This window comes from Myotis myotis, unplaced genomic scaffold (genome assembly GCF_014108235.1).
Source record: "Myotis myotis isolate mMyoMyo1 unplaced genomic scaffold, mMyoMyo1.p scaffold_m19_p_5, whole genome shotgun sequence".
NCBI lineage: Eukaryota > Metazoa > Chordata > Mammalia > Chiroptera > Vespertilionidae > Myotis > Myotis myotis.
In genome coordinates this window covers 2,271,233-2,286,879 of record NW_023416357.1, presented here as the reverse complement: position 1 = coordinate 2,286,879, position 15,647 = coordinate 2,271,233, and the positions used below count along the sequence as shown (strand labels likewise).

The 15,647-nt window shown below is 54.2% G+C and overlaps 2 protein-coding genes across 4 annotated transcripts in view; both read left to right on the top strand.

Annotated features, from left to right (window-relative positions):
• ITGA1 (integrin subunit alpha 1) overlaps nt 1–15,647 on the top strand; it is a 129,563-nt gene that overhangs the window by 10,098 nt on the left and 103,818 nt on the right. The window lies entirely within an intron of this gene.
• Nucleotides 498–5,561, top strand: PELO (pelota mRNA surveillance and ribosome rescue factor). Its single transcript, XM_036307943.1, has 2 exons — nt 498–1,858; nt 2,612–5,561. Exons 1-2 carry the CDS (start codon nt 1,133–1,135, stop codon nt 3,038–3,040), a joined length of 1,155 nt encoding a protein of 384 aa, XP_036163836.1. The 5' UTR covers nt 498–1,132; the 3' UTR covers nt 3,041–5,561.

Here is a 15,647-nt window from a genome sequence, read left to right as displayed (position 1 = left end):
TCATAGGAGAGGCCGGCTGGGTGTTCTGTTCGCCGGGTTTTAAGAGGCAATCCCAACTCAAGCCGAAGGTTAAGTGCCTTAGGGTTTACTTTATCATCAGTCCTGTGGCTGTCAGACCCGGGTCCTAGTCACTAGGTCCCGGTGGGTCCGTTTCCCCGCTTCCCACACCTGGGCTCACCGGTGACAGAGACGTCCCGCCTGAGTCCCAGGGACCCAACCCCCACCCTAGAGCCCTCACCGCGCAGAGCAGCCGGGCTGAGGCCGCCCACCCGGGTCTCTGGGACCCTGGGTGGTGGGACCCTGAGTGCTGGGTGCTGGGACCCTGGGTGCTGGGCTCTGGGATCCTGGGTCCTGGGGTCCCGCCCTCCCGGGACCTGCTCTGACCTCGGGCCCCGGCGGCGTGCAGTGCGGCGTGCAGTGCAGCGTCCAAGGCATGGCCAGGCGAGAGCAAAGCCTACTTTGCAGCTTCGGGGCCAGGTCAGCACTTTTGAGAATTCCTTTTCGTTTTAGGTGAGTTTGGAAACTGGATTTACGCGAAGGGAGAAGGTGGAGCGTAGCGGCTGCACGCAGCTTTAGAAAGTGCACACGTTCCCTCTCCTGCCCCAGCTCCCTCGCCCCCAGGAAGGGAAGGGAAGGGAAGGGAAGGCGTGGAAAGTGCAATTTGAGCATTAAAATCCCAGGCTCGCCGGGAAGATCGCCGTCCGCCTTCCCCGGAGGCTCAGCGCGTCCGGAACCGCTCCCCGCGCACTGCGCCTGCGCGCCCGCAAGCTGGGGCCCCGCCCCCTGCCGGACGTCAAACGTGCGCGGGGCGGGGCGGCGGCCGGGGACGCGGCTGCGCATGCGCCCCCATTGCATCAGCCTCTGGGTCGGCGCCGGCGGCCGGAACGCGGACGGGACGGGGTTCCGTAAAGGGTTCCTCGTGCCGGTGGGTCGCGGCGCCCGAGACTGAGAATGGCGGGACTGGAGTGAGTGTCCCTGCTCCCCGGCCGGCCGGAGCCGGTCCTTCCTTCCGCCACCGGCGCCGGTGGGAACCTGTAGGCGGGCCCCGCCCCCTTCCCGGCGGGACGGCCGGTCCCCTCTACCCCCGGGGACCCCGCGGCCCCTCCATCGGCGCCGCGCCCCCGCCCGCGCCATGAAGCTCCTGAGGAAGGACATCGAGAAGGACAACGCGGGCCAGGTGACCCTGGTGCCCGAGGAGCCCGAGGACATGTGGCACACGTACAACCTGGTGCAGGTGGGCGACAGCCTGCGCGCCTCCACCATCCGCAAGGTGCAGACCGAGTCGTCCACGGGCAGCGTGGGCAGCAGCCGCGTGCGCACCACGCTCACCCTGTGCGTGGAGGCCATCGACTTCGACTCGCAGGCCTGCCAGCTGCGGGTGCGGGGCACCAACCTCCAGGAGAACGAGTACGTGAAGATGGGCGCCTACCACACCATCGAGCTGGAGCCCAACCGCCAGTTCACGCTGGCCAAGAAGCAGTGGGACAGCGTGGTGCTGGCGCGCATCGAGCAGGCCTGCGACCCCGCCTGGAGCGCCGACGTGGCGGCCGTGGTCATGCAGGAGGGCCTGGCGCACGTCTGCCTGGTCACGCCCAGCATGACCCTGACCCGCGCCAAGGTGGAGGTGAGCATCCCCCGCAAGCGCCGCGGCAACTGCAGCCAGCACGACCGCGCGCTGGAGCGCTTCTACGAGCAGGTGGTGCAGGCCGTGCAGCGCCACATCCACTTCGACGTGGTCAAGTGCGTCCTGGTGGCCAGCCCGGGCTTCGTGCGGGAGCAGTTCTGCGACTACATGTTCCAGCAGGCGGTGAAGACGGACAACAAGGTGCTGCTGGAGAACCGGTCCAAGTTCCTGCAGGTGAGCCCTCGGTCCCGGGGGGCTGAGCATGCACAGCCTGGGGGGGTGGGCGGAGGAGGAGAAACTATCCCTGCTCCGGCCGGTGTGGCTCAGTGGGTAGAGCGTCGGCCTATGGACTGAAGGGTCCCAGGTTCTATTCCCGTCAAGGGCAGGTACCTGGAGAGGCAACCAATCGATGTCTCTCTCACATCGGTGTTTCTCTCTGTCTCTCCCTCTCCCTCCCACTCTCAAAAAAAAAATGGAAAAAATACCTTCTGGTGAGGATTAAAATAAATAATAACAACAAAGAAATGATTCCTGAAGCTTTAGACCTGGGAACAGTGTCAGGGAAGAAAGTCTTTTTTTTTTTTTAAATATATTTTTATTGACTTCAAAGAGGAAGGGAGAGGGGGAGAGAGATGGAAACATCAATGATGAGAGAGTCATTGATCGGCTGCCTCCTGCCCGCCCCCTACTGGGGACTGAGCTCACACCCCGGGCACGTGCCCTTGAGCGGCATCAAACCCTGGACCTTTCAGTCCACACGCCGGCACGCTATCCACTGAGCCACATTGGCTAGGGCAGGGAAGAAAGTCTTCATTTGACAGGGATTGTAAGTGCGATGTGAAAAGAGCCGGGAAGCAGCTGGCCAGTGTGTGCAGTAAACCACGGCCCGAGTCCTGAGCATATGAAGCCTGCACTGCTTTTGGTCGTTGCGGGCCGGGTAACGGAGCGCTAAGAGGTCCTGTGTCTGACCTGTCCCTGCCACCCCAGGTCCACGCCTCCTCCGGACACAAGTACTCCCTGAAGGAGGTGCTGTGTGACCCCACGGTGGCCAGCCGCCTGTCGGACACGAAAGCTGCCGGGGAGGTGAAGGCCCTGGACGACTTCTACAAGATGCTGCAGCACGAGCCCGACCGCGCCTGCTACGGACTCAAGCACGTGGAGAAGGCCAACGAGGCCACGGCCATCGACACGCTGCTCATCAGCGACGAGCTCTTCCGGCACCAGGAGGTGGCCGCCCGGAGCCGGTACGTGCGGCTGGTGGACAGCGTGAAGGAGAACGCGGGCACCGTGCGGATCTTCTCCAGCCTGCACGTGTCCGGGGAGCAGCTCAGCCAGCTGACGGGGGTCGCCGCCATCCTCCGCTTCCCCGTCCCCGAGCTCTCCGACCAGGAGGATTCCAGCTCGGAAGAAGATTGACGAGGGGACTTGCCCTCGGACAGCCGGGTGCCCCTGCCCACGGCTGCCTCTTCTCAGCAGCCTCATGACGGAAGCTGCCGGAGCAGCAGGTGTGATGCTCGCACGGGTCACACCAGGGGTTTTGTGGCTGGCGGGACATGTATTTAAAACTGAACAATAAATTAAAAGGGAATGATCTCCATGCACTACCACTTTTATTAATGAGGGTCATTTTACCTCGGAATCATGAGTTGTGGGCTGTACTCAGAAACACTGTGTGTATTTAATAACAGTCCCTGTGTATTCTTCTGAGAGATCAAGTCCCGTAGTTCATGCTTTGAAACAGTTTTCCTTAGGAAAAGCTCTTCACATTTCATTTTCCTCATTGACGTTGTTTGTTTGGTTTCTGCCTGGTGGTCTTGCTCTATGTGCTTAGTGATCCGTTTCTCCCCATTTGCCCTACAGGCCTTTTTTAAAAAAAAGTCACTTGCTATTTTCAATGATAGCCAAATAGTAGACTTTTTTGAAGGCAAATTTAACATGTTTTTTCCCTTAAGAGACTTGTTAAGCCAATCATGTTGAAACAACTCTGGGATTTTCTTTAATTAGAATTAATCATAGTTGCTTTGAGGACCGCTTAGCTAGTTCTTTTTGGATCATAGAGCTTTGGTCTGCTAGGGACTCAAGGTCATCTCTTTGAGGTGCCCTTCTTTTTCAGATGAGACTGTGGGTCGGATTTGCTGTGAGATGGCTAATCAGTGGCAAAGTAGGAAGGTAACCCCCAGTCCGGACCCATTTGTTTGCACTGCCGCACTATGTACGCATTTTTTGGCCGGTCGTAGTTACACTTAATGCTATTTCTGTGTGTTTTCACATTATTACTGGACTTTCTCTACATCCTATTACTTTTTTTGATGTGCATTTCTAATCATTAAGGAGGGGGCCTTGTTGAAATTGCAGCTTGACCCTTTACAATCCTCAGCTTATCAATAATTAGGAACAGCCTTACGAAGAAAGAGTGACAATTCACTTGTAACCCAGGATCAATGTTCCTGCCTCAAGTAGGGGTGGGCACTAAGTAAACTTTTTGATCCTCCTTTCTGGTCTGGGCCTTTCTGCTGGTGTGAGTACCAGGTTTGGGAATTATTTTTTATAAACTTCCCAGCTCATCTGAGCTTCTTATTTGTAAAGAGGAACAGATACCTCCATAGGCATTAAATTCACTTTTTTACACATCTACATCCTCATCTAAAAATAAGTCAGATTGTCGTTTCATTAAAACTCCATGAATATTTAACTTTAAAATATATTAGAAGTATGTTATTAAGTCATGTAGTAGAGGTATGTAAATGAAGCCACCAAGATTATGAACTTTAGAACCTGATTGACAATGAATCGTACTCTCAGGATATGGAGATTTGGGGCACCTGTTACTCTCATAATCTATGCAGTTCTGGCCATTCTGGGCTGTTCTCCCCAGTAACAGAAACCAGGGGAAAGAAGGCCTGATAATCCAACCGATCCGTCTGAGGCCACGGCTTCTCGAATGTGGCTGCGTGGGAGTTTTGGAAACTCAGTACCCAGACCGGACCTTTCACCAGGGGAAATGCTGTTTGTCTTTTTAAAGCTTTCCAGGTGATTCCAATAGACCTCAAGGCTGAGAGCCACTGACTCAGGCCTTGCCATTCAAGTGTGTCCATCGGCCAGTGGCATCTCCTGAGAAAGTTCCAGAAATGAGAATCCAGGTCTCTGCCTGACACCTACCTCTACTGAGTTGCAATCCACTTTAAGGATATCTCCAGTTGATTGCCGTGCATAACTATAAAGCATCTTTAACAGAAAGCATGTTTTTATGTCTATAAAGTTCTTAAAATATCCATAAGAATTCCTATTTTTTTAAAGTTACATTTTATACCATTATCAAGAATATGAATTTTCCTAGAGGCATAGGCAGAAATGTCAAAATAATGATCGGAGCATATAAAATAAAAAGTCTAACCATTTTTAAATCGTATTCTCTGAAGAGCAGAATGAACCACAATTCTTTGGAAACTGCTCAGTAGTCTAATTCCCACTGCTGGTCATGAGTGAGGGAAGACCGCGTGGTGACGATGGAAGCACTGCAGTGACATGCCTCCAGCACAGTGCGTGTTCGGTCGATTCCCGCTCACCATCCGGTACTTGTAAACAAGGATTGGGTGCCCCCACTCGGCACAGCGAATGAGACGCTTGCAAATTTGTTTCGTCGTCCTCTGGATCTGATACATATCGAGGGACATTTTGCTGTTCCTGGTCGGCTATGTATATGTTACACGTTTTCCTAATTTCATGCCTGGGTTCTAGACTGGGTTTCCCTTGCGTTACTCCTTTAGAGACCCGGCGGACCTCCCTCCTCTCCCGTGTCGTTTCCTTTCCTAAGCCTTTGGCCCAGTTCTGTCAACCTCAGGTTCTCTTGACCAGAAGTGAGTCGTCATTTCTGCCATTCAGGCATTCTGGAACTGATATTCTCTTTGTTGCTGACAATAAAAGTCCACAGATGAAATGGTGTGTACAGTCATGGGGTTGAAGAGTGTGGGTCTGACCATCGGGAAACCAGGGGGAAATGGGTGCAGGAGAAGGCACGGTAAACTTTGCATGTCACAGTCTCACTGCCTGGCAGCATCGGGGTGGGCTGCGGGCAGTAAGTCTGGGTCCAAGAAGGCCCGCTAGAGAAATCCAGGGGGATGTGGTGAAGCCTTAAACAAAGGCAGCGACTACTGTCCTCAGGGTAGGAACGAATAGGGCATTGGGGGGTAGGGTCAGAGGGGCCTGGGCTGCAGAAAGTCGTCGGTTACTGAAAAAGTCGAGTCTACTTATTTATTTATTTGAATGCTGGGATAGATGATGGCACAGTTCAGAGACAGGAAACAGGAGGAGAGGCTGGCTTGCCAGGAAAACTGCGTTCATGTAGCATCTTTGGTTGGAGGTACCTTCCAGCAGACTTCCGTGTCCTCACTGCCTCCTTCCCTTCAGGCTGGTGCTCACCTGTCTTCTCCGTGCGGTCTCCCCAAACCAGCTTTCAAAATGGCCCTTCTCCAGGGTGCCTGTCCCACCGCCTCATTTTAATCTGTAATCTTAGTTGTTCTGCTTTGCGTCTCTGTAACATAAGCTCTGTGAGGGTGGAGACTGTGGCCTGTTAGGTTGGTTGCTACATCTCCAACACTAAGAATTAATTCCTGGCACAGAATAGATGCTCAAAAGATGTTTGACAGGATGAGTAAATCTACTGTATATTAGAAGATCCCTTAGGCACTTGAGCTTGCAGATCTGAAGTTCAGAAACAACGTTGGGGATAATGATACAAGAGATGTCAGTCCCGGAGGGAAAAAATGATCTAACAAGAATTAGTAGAACTAGAAAAAAAGGGCCAAGCACAGAGCAGCGGGAAAGAGTATGTGATCCCTGTAAATACAACGTGACTCCATTATCTTATTATAACCATTCAATGCAGAAGTGTTTCTATAGCTCAACAATTAACACAGCTGGATACTTATTTATTCTGCAGATCTCTACAGTGTGCCAGAGGTATACACGTAAAATAGCGAAAGTAGCCATTGCATAGAAGTTGAGTTTTTAAAAGTGGTTAGGATAAACAAACTTCTAACTTGGAGCAAAAGCCAAATTACTTTTGTATGTGGTTTTTAATGTGGGTTTTACTATACGTGTACATTTACCAATTTAGTGTGTGAAGAGTTCCAGTTTCAAAAAAAATAGGCATATTTGGGGTGATGGCTGAATTTATTAGGGAACGTCCTCAGGGTTCCCATAGCTCAGGAATCTCACTCAGGCCCCAGGGTTCCTGGCTCTGGACCCTCAGCCTCCTGCTCCCTGCTCCCAGGCCTCCCACATGGCCCTCACCACTTCCTCTTTCACTCCTTGCAGGACCACAAGTCTCAGAATCCTGGCATAAGTTCTGCAAAGCTTTATTTATATTCGTGTGAAAAATGGATTTTGATCAGCCCATAGCTTTGTTGATGCACATTTTTCAGTAAATGAGTTCCCAAGTAGGGAAGGGCAGCTAAAATAAAAGGCATCGCGACTGCAGATCGAGTGTTTCTAACCCTAGATAAAGAGCTTTTCTCCAGGTTGATGCGAGTCTCCTTCAGCTCTGCGCTGGGATTCAGCTTGTGTGTCCCAGGAGACTTCGTGTTTGGGAAAGTGCTGTTCTGGATGTTCTTAGTGCACGGTGTGGATTGCTGACAGATTGACCGTTTAGAAGTCTGAACGTGTTACTGAACAGCCCACATGACTTCTGCAGGAGTTGAGATCAAGTCCACTGTTTTGTGTATGAAGGATGCCTCACTTAGGAAAGACTCAGAAGTCAGCAATGTGGCTAATGAAGAGTTTGGCAGATAAGATCTATACAATGGTCCTGGAATTTAGCAAGGAAAACAGTCTGAGGAGTTACCTAACATAGTCAGCAAGTAGCTGGCAAACTCAGCTAGACCCTAAAAAGGCATTGTCCAAGTTCAGTAAGGAGATCTTTAGATTAGAGAGACCATGAAAACACATTGGCCAAAGGTATTTGTTAAGCTGACGTGGAGGTGATAACATCGCATTCAGCATTTTTCTTTACCTAGCAAGCCGTCTCCCTCGTCAGGGCATGTTTGGTAGTCTCTCCTCATCCTCATCCATATTCTAGAGTGTTCTTTATAGACTTCCAAATATAATGACTTGTAAGACAGCCCATTGATTGAGCAGCATTTATTTATTTTTAATATGTTTTTATTCAGAGAGGAAAGGAGAGAAAGAGAGAGAAACATCAATGATGAGAGAGGACCACTGATTGGCTGCCTCCTGCATGCCCCCCACTGGGGATGGAGCCAGCAACCCGGGCATGTGCCCTGACTGGAAATCGAACCATGGCCTCCTGGGCTATTGTGCAGTATTTAATGTCTCCACATTAAGAAACATGTTAGTAGCTTCTGTTGGGATCACACCGAGAAAGAAACTGGGGGATTGTGAATTTGTACATTTAAATCGAGGAGAAACTAATGTGTTTCTTCAAGTGGGACCCACTTTTGTGTGGGATACTTCTGCATACAGATTTGAGGCTCTCATTTTGTTTTTGACAGCGAAAGTTTTAATTCTGTAATCATTGGCGTTGACGTGGGAAGGTCTTATATTTCCAGCTGCCACTTACTGAGGATCGGGAGGTTTCTGAGGGACTGAGGCCTTGGATCACCGTCTCCTTTAAGTCCCCTCTCCTTCCTCCCCTAACACGGCCCGCCTTGGAGCCCAGGCTTCAGGACGCTGGGGTAATGGAAATGCCTGGCGCCTGTAATGCAGGGACGGAGGGACTTAGACCTTCTTTCCGTGGAGGCCGCCACAGTGGGTTCCAGGGGGCCCAACCCTGAGGCCGCGCGGCATCTGCCAGGAAGCAAGTACCAGAGAGAAAGGTCGGTGCAGCCACACGGCCTGGCCATGCACGGGGTGGGCACCCGGGTGGGCACCGGGGCGCCAACTCCAGGAACAGACATGTGTTACAGGAACAGTAGCTGCATGTCTGTTAAGGCCGGGCCTACGGTGAGTGCTTTAAAAAGGAATTATTTCATTCTTGGAGGAGCCCTGTCGTTACTGTTTTCAGATAGGAAAGCTGAAATTAGAAGAGAGTAAATAATTCCCCCAGGATCCTTAGGAGGTGGGTGTGGTGATGTGCCCCATCAGGCCACTCCCTGAAAAATAGAAGGATGCCAGTCCCTCCCTCCGTTTCCAGTCGAGTAGCCCCACCGTGCCTAGAAATAGAAATATAACGCGATGAGTTTCCTGTAACGGGCCAGCGTTCGTGGAGTCCTTCCGTGGGGTGTTACTCACCTGCCTCTGTCCGTTTCCACCTCCCGTGAAAGCTCAGGACTCCTCCGATGGCTCGGCCCTGTCTGGGAGGGAGGTGAGGGCTAGACCCCTGTATTCACCAGCCCTCCTGCCCTCCCAGCGTCTGTGTCACCACTTCACACCTGGCTGTAGAGGGCTTGTCTGCCATGGTAACTCATGCACGATTTCCACAAACGTGTTTGCTGAGCCCGGTAAGGGCAGGGACTGTGCTCCCTTGGGTGCGCGGTGATGCATTAAGAACATTTTCCATCACAGAGAGACGGCCACAGCTGACAGGGGTGACCAGGACCCTGAACGCCATCGGAGGAGAAGTCAGGGCCTGGAGCACTTCCCTGGGGCCGAGGACTGTGCTATAGTAACCAGGGATTGGTGTCTTCTGTTGAAGTCAGGGAAGTATGATGTCTTTCAGGATGATTTCCTCCAAAATTATTAAAAAACAGTGCCGCTAAGCCTGGCCGGCATGGCTCAGGGGTTGAGCACCGACCTATGAACCAGGAGGTCACAGTTTGATTCCCCGTCAGGGCACAGGCCCGGGTTGTGGGCTCCATCCCAGTGGGAGGCGTGCAGGAGGCAGCCGGTCCATGATTCTCTCTCCTCTTTGATGTTTCTATCTCTCTCTCCCTCTCCCTTCCTCTCTGAAATCAATAAACAATATACGTAAAAACAAAACAAAACAAAAACAGTGCTGCTCAGTAAATCTTTAGCTGTCATGCCTAGAAGGACCGGCCCAGACAGCCCGGTTTCCTGTGCCGTAGCGCCCCCAACGAGAGAACTCCAGTCAGCGCTGAAATAGGAATTCTTGTTAAGGGAAAAAATTCCGTTGTAAATTTTTTTTCAGAGGTGGGAGGTCCTCTGAGTTCAAGTCTGAGTTCCAGAAGCTTCGTGTCTGGAATTTTTCGTCAAGTCCTCGTGTAAACATCCACTAGAACTTTTTGTCTGACATCGTTGTGATAAATTGCTCTGCGGATATAAAACATCTTAATCTTGGGTTTCGGCTCATTGATCTTGTGACCATAACTGGTACTTTTTCTTCCTCTCCAAGTGCGCTGCTGGCCGTGGAGAAATCCCTGTTGTGTGGATGCGGGGAGAGGAAGTTTGAAAACTCATTGCCCCACGCGACTCGGGGTCATCGAGAATCAGAACGGGGCGAAGCTAGGGGCCTTGCAGAGTGTGTGACCGTCGCTTCTGGGGGGTGGGGGATGTTCACGGGGGCCCAAGGGGAGGGTCAGTCCCTCAAAGTCACACGCGTGGGGGTGTTTCAGACCCGCATTCCTACTAGACCCACCCCTTCGGGTTTCTTACCCGTTTTCTTACCCAAATGCACACGCGGAGGGGCTGGGAGAGGGAATCAGGATCAGGACGGGAATCTGAAAGGCCGTCACCCTCTTGGACCCGCCACTGCTTCTTCCTCTGGCGCAGACAGGGTCTCCGCAGATGCTGACACCCGAGCCCAGATTACAGGCTGCCTGTTCCTCGGAGGAGAATTCTCCTCTGCCCCGAAAGCCTCCGCCTCCGGCCTTCATTCTCCCCACAGCCACTCACTAAGGACAGCCACTCACTAAGGACAGCCACCCACTAAGGACAGCCACCCATTAAGGACAGCCACCCACTAAGGACAGCCACCCACTAAGGACAGCCACCCACTAAGGAAGGACAGACACCCACTAAGGACAGCCACCCACTAAGGAAGGACAGCCACCCACTAAGGACAGCCACCCACTAAGGAAGGACAGACACCCACTAAGGACAGCCACGCACTAAGGAAGGACAGACACCCACTAAGGACAGCCACCCACTAAGGAAGGACAGACACCCACTAAGGACTGCCACCCACTAAGGAAGGACAGACACCCACTAAGGACAGCCACCCACTAAGGACAGCCACCCACTAAGGACAGCCACTCACTAAGGAAGGACAGACACCCACTAAGGACAGCCACCCACTAAGGAAGGACAGACACCCACTAAGGACAGCCACCCACTAAGGAAGGACAGACACCCACTAAGGACAGCCACTCACTAAGGAAGGACAGACACCCACTAAGGACAGCCACCCACTAAGGACAGCCACCCATTAAGGACAGCCACCCACTAAGGACAGCCACTCACTAAGGAAGGACAGACACCCACTAAGGACAGCCACCCACTAAGGAAGGACAGCCACCCACTAAGGACAGCCACCCACTAAGGAAGGACAGACACCCACTAAGGACAGCCACCCACTAAGGAAGGACAGACACCCACTAAGGACAGCCACCCACTAAGGAAGGACAGCCACCCACTAAGGACAGCCACTCACTAAGGGCCTGCGATGTGCCGGGCACTGCCAGCCCCCATGGCGCCAGGTGACTAGAGAAGGTCACAGACGCCCCTCCAGGCCACCGGCCCAGAGTGGGCAGCAGACGGCCGCTGGGACCAGCTCAGCCACAGATGCTGCGGGAAGAAGGCCGTGCGGGAAGGTGGGAGCAGAGGCTCTCGCTGACCAGGCCAGGCTTCCGGGGCCCGGGAGCTGAAGGCAGTGGGAGAGTCCTGCCGCGCCCCATCTCTCAGCCTCTCCAGAGCAGGGACCCAGGGGGCTGAGCAGTCCCTTTACAGCCCCCACAGCGACCTGGTAGCCACTTCCTTCTGCACCAGGGGCCCTGCAACCCCTAAGCTACATGCTCCTGTTTACCGTGAAGAGTCAGCACCCCGAGAAGAACCGGCCTCGGGGAGAAGGGAGATCACATCGCCTCCCACCCTCTGACGTGATAAAAAGCTTAAGGGGAATCAGAAATGTGGACCAGGGACCAGGACTGACATGGCTGGAAGGTTCTGGAACCTTCCTGTTTTTCACATTTTTGGTGTCTCGGGTTTCTCTCTCATGACAAACAACAAAACAGTTAAATGAGAAACGAGAGCAAGGAAGCCACAGTGAGAGTGAGGGTTAGGGACGTAGTGCCCTCCTCCATAGCACCCTGGAAGCGAGGATGCCAGGGTAGAGGGGGTGGGAGCACCTCAGGGTGAGGGAGCACCCACTGGGGAGCGCCCACTGGGCCCGCCAGGGAGTAGAAGGAGATGAGAGCAGCCTGAGCTGGGCCTGCTGAGTTGGGAGGGGAAGTGCCCCCTGGGGAGGGGAGCGCCCACTGGGAGGGGGAGCACCCACTGGGCCCGCCAGGGAGTAGAAGGAGATGAGAGCAGCCTGAGCTGGGCCTGCTGGGCGCCCTGCGGGTCTCCTGTCCCCCCGGCCACCCTCCCTCCTGGGTGAGGGACAGGCTCCCCAGGCATGACCGCTCCCTCGGCTGCTGCAGGGCCGCCAGTGTGGGGCTGGGCAGGAAGGCCCTTTCCCGCAGAAGGGAGAAGGACAATGTCTTTTCTGGGAGGACGACCTGGGAACAGGCTGGGACTCTGTGTGGGCGCATCCTGTCTCCGCAGCCTGAGTGAGGGGAGGGGGGGCATGTGGAATGTGGGGCCCAGGAGGAGCTGGGGCCACATCTATTGTCATTCAATGAGTTAGATGTTCCTTGGGTTTTTGACAGTGAGTCTGTGAGCACCTGGTCCCTTCCCCACTGGGAGCCTGACTCCTCCCGGTGCCTCACAGGCTCAGGGTTAGGTCCTGTCTCACCTTCCTTCTGCTCCTGCCTCTCCCCCCTGGCAGCCAATAGTGGGAGAGGGAGCCGGGAGATGGGAAACGCAGACCACAGTGGTCTGTGTGGATGGAGAGCTCGATCACGTATGTTCTTCTAGACCAGCGGTTCTCAACCTTCCTGATGCCGTGACCCTGTAATACAGTTCCTCATGTTGTGGTGACCCCCAACCATAAAATTATTCTCGTGGCTACTTCATAACTGTCATTTTGCTGCTGTTATGAATTGTCATGTAAATATCTGATATGCGGGATGTATTTTCATTGTTACAAATTGAACATAATTAAAGCATAGTGATTAATCACAAAAACAGTATGTAATTATATATGTGTTCTCCGATGGTCTTAGGCGTCCCCTGTGAAAGGGTCGTTTGACTGCCAAAGGGGTCGCGACCCACAGGTTGAGAACCGCTGTTCTAGTGCATCAGCAGCTTTCACTGTCGGATCAGGAGGATGAGGCACAGAGTTTGTGTCTGAGACTGTGGCACGGACGGTGCACACCCACAGTTAAATGTGCTGTCCTGCCAGTCGCTGCAGTTACTGAAGGCCGTGTACGTGTAAGCGTGGCAGGAGCATGCATGTGAGTGACGAGTGGGCATCAGGGAGGAACGGTCCAGGCCACTCGGAGGCTGCTGTGGCCGAGGCAGGCAGACTGAGGCCTGGGTGTCAGGAGAGCAGGGGTGCCCGCCCCCCCGAGGCTGGGGAACCGTGTCAGCCTCGAGCCTTCCTTCCTTCCTGGGGAGACTGCCGACGGATGGGCGCGTGGCCTTGACCCCACAGTCACCCTGCAGCTCCCCTCCTCCGTGGGTAGCAACAATGGCCAGTTATTTTTGAAAGCCGTGTCTTTCCTGCAGCATAAATCACCAGTGACGCTGGGCTCTAAAGGAATCTGTTTTGCACCGTCTTCCACGGCTGCCAGGCCTGGGGTTTGGCTGAGCTGCTGCAGAGCGGCCTGGGGGGAGGCCGCATTCCAGGCCGCGGGTCATTGTTTGGAATGCAGGGCCAAGTCCTGCCCTGTTTGCAAAGCTGTTGGCGACCTTCAAACCTGGGTATTAGGGCGAGGCGTCCTTAAAACCGCTCCGGCCTGGGTGCCCAGACTCCGAGGCCCGCACATACCCGTGAACGCTGCCACCTTCCAGCGACATGCCAAGGCCGTGGGCCTGCCACCTCCCTCCCTGCTGTCTCCTCCCCTAGCCACCTTGCTTGCATCCCAAAGAACCAGCAAGGAGAAGCACAGGCCTTTATTTTTCTAGACTGTTCTTTCAGCTTAGGCAGTGGTTCTCAACCCAGGCAACGCATTAAGGTCAACCCGGGAGTTTTATCTAGCAGCTCACCGATGCCCGGGCCCCTCCAAGCCCGTGAGCGCCCTGGGGAGGGGCCAGGCACCCAGGTGAGACCAGGGGGCAGCGGCACCACCCAGGGGGCCGGGGCCTCAAGGCGTCTGTGGCCTCAGGACCAGTCAGCTGTCTGGCGAGGAGAAGGAAATGGGCTGAGGGTGACTACAGGCAGTGGGTCCACTTTCCCTGTTTTAACACCATCTTGGCTGGATGGACGGTAGGAGTGGATGATGGGACGAGGCAGGAGACATCTCTTTGGCATCAGGCCTCTGCAGGGGATCCGGTGCCTGGTGGTCCATCTGATAAGGTGCATTAGGAGAAAAGGGATAAAACTGCGTTTAACACAATTCTTAGCGGTTCCCAGGGATTTAGCAAAAATCTTATCCTGTAGCCCTTGCACCTCTATGAGAAACGTCTCATCATTTCCCCCATTTTACAGACTGAAGCTCAGACATCTAAAGGTCACATGATTTGCCCAAAGTCAGGGTGCTCCTGTGTGGTAGAGCGAGGACTCTGCTAGTTCAGATCCGTGTTCTTCCCACGCTGCCCCTGAGTGGGAAATGCCCACACAGGAGGTGCCCACACAGAGGTGCCCACACAGAGGTGCCCACACAGGAGGTGCCCGCACAGGAGGTGCCTGCACAGGAGGTGCCTGCGCAGGAGGTGCCTGAGCAGGAGGTGCCACACAGGAGGTGCCCATGCGCCAGGGCCGTCTTCACGGTGGCTCAGCCCGCGGACGGCTTCCCATCGCAGCAGCCTCAGCGCTCCCTCTGCACCGCACGCCAGGCTGCTCTCCCTGCGCCCTCACTCCTGCGCCCTGGCCGGAAGCCCCATCCCTCCTGGGAGCAGCCACTGCTGGGCCCAGCCAGGCCCGGGGCAGCCCGATCCAGGCTGGGCCCATCACCAGTGCCTTCCCTCCACGGGGACCGGTTTAACTCACATTCTCCTGGGAGCCGGGATGCCAGTCCGTCAGGGAAACCTACCCCGCTTCCTTTCCAGGCTTCGTGTCGGCTGTGGAAGCCAGGGCCTCATCATGTCAGTGACATAATTGACACAAATGTTTTCTCCTTGTACTTGACTTTATTTTTTTCTGAATACTTAACCTCAAACATGAACTCTGCTTGCTCGTGGGTCCCTGATATTGGGATGGGTGTCGGATTCGCCACTCAGACCTTCAGGGCAGCCCTGCTGTTAGGTGGTAAATGGCGGCTCGTTGAAGTGCTCCCAAGTTCAGCCTGGGACACTCCTGGAGCAGCCCGGGGTCACCGGAGCTGGAGGAAGGGCGGGGGACTCGGTCTTCCTGAAGTCACCTGGCCCCGGCGCCTCTTATCTCAGCCTGTCCCCAACTGACATTCGCCTCTGGAAGGAAGGAGAAGCCGGGAGAGAGGAAGGTGATATGCACCTCCCCATTCCCAGCACACACCTGGCCTTGGCGTAAACATTGTTGCGGGTTTTTTTTTTTTTTTAAATATATGTTTATTGATTTCAGAGAGAAAGAGAGAGAGAAACATCAATGATGAGAGAGAATCATGAATCGGCTGCTTCCTGCACGCCCCCTATTGGGGATGAGCCTGCAACCTGGGCATGTGCCCTTGACCAGAATCGAACCCGGGGCCCTTCAATCCACAGGCTGACGCTCTATCCACTGAGCCACACCAGCCAGGCTCAACCTTGTTCTTCAATGCAGCCATCAGCTTGCAGCCCGGAAGAGGAGAGCTGGGGACACACGCAGACTTCCCGTTTGGCAGGCTGAGCAAGGAGGCCATGGGCACTTAGAAGGACAAGGCCCACTGGGGTT

What these genes read in the sequence shown, in the direction of transcription:
- PELO (XM_036307943.1), top strand. Translation starts at nt 1,133, where the DNA reads ATGAAGCTCCTGAGGAAGGACATCGAGAAGGACAACGCGGGCCAGGTG. An exon ending in ACCGGTCCAAGTTCCTGCAG is followed by an intron (nt 1,859 to 2,611) that starts GTGAGCCCTCGG and finishes CTGCCACCCCAG; the next exon opens with GTCCACGCCTCCTCCGGACA.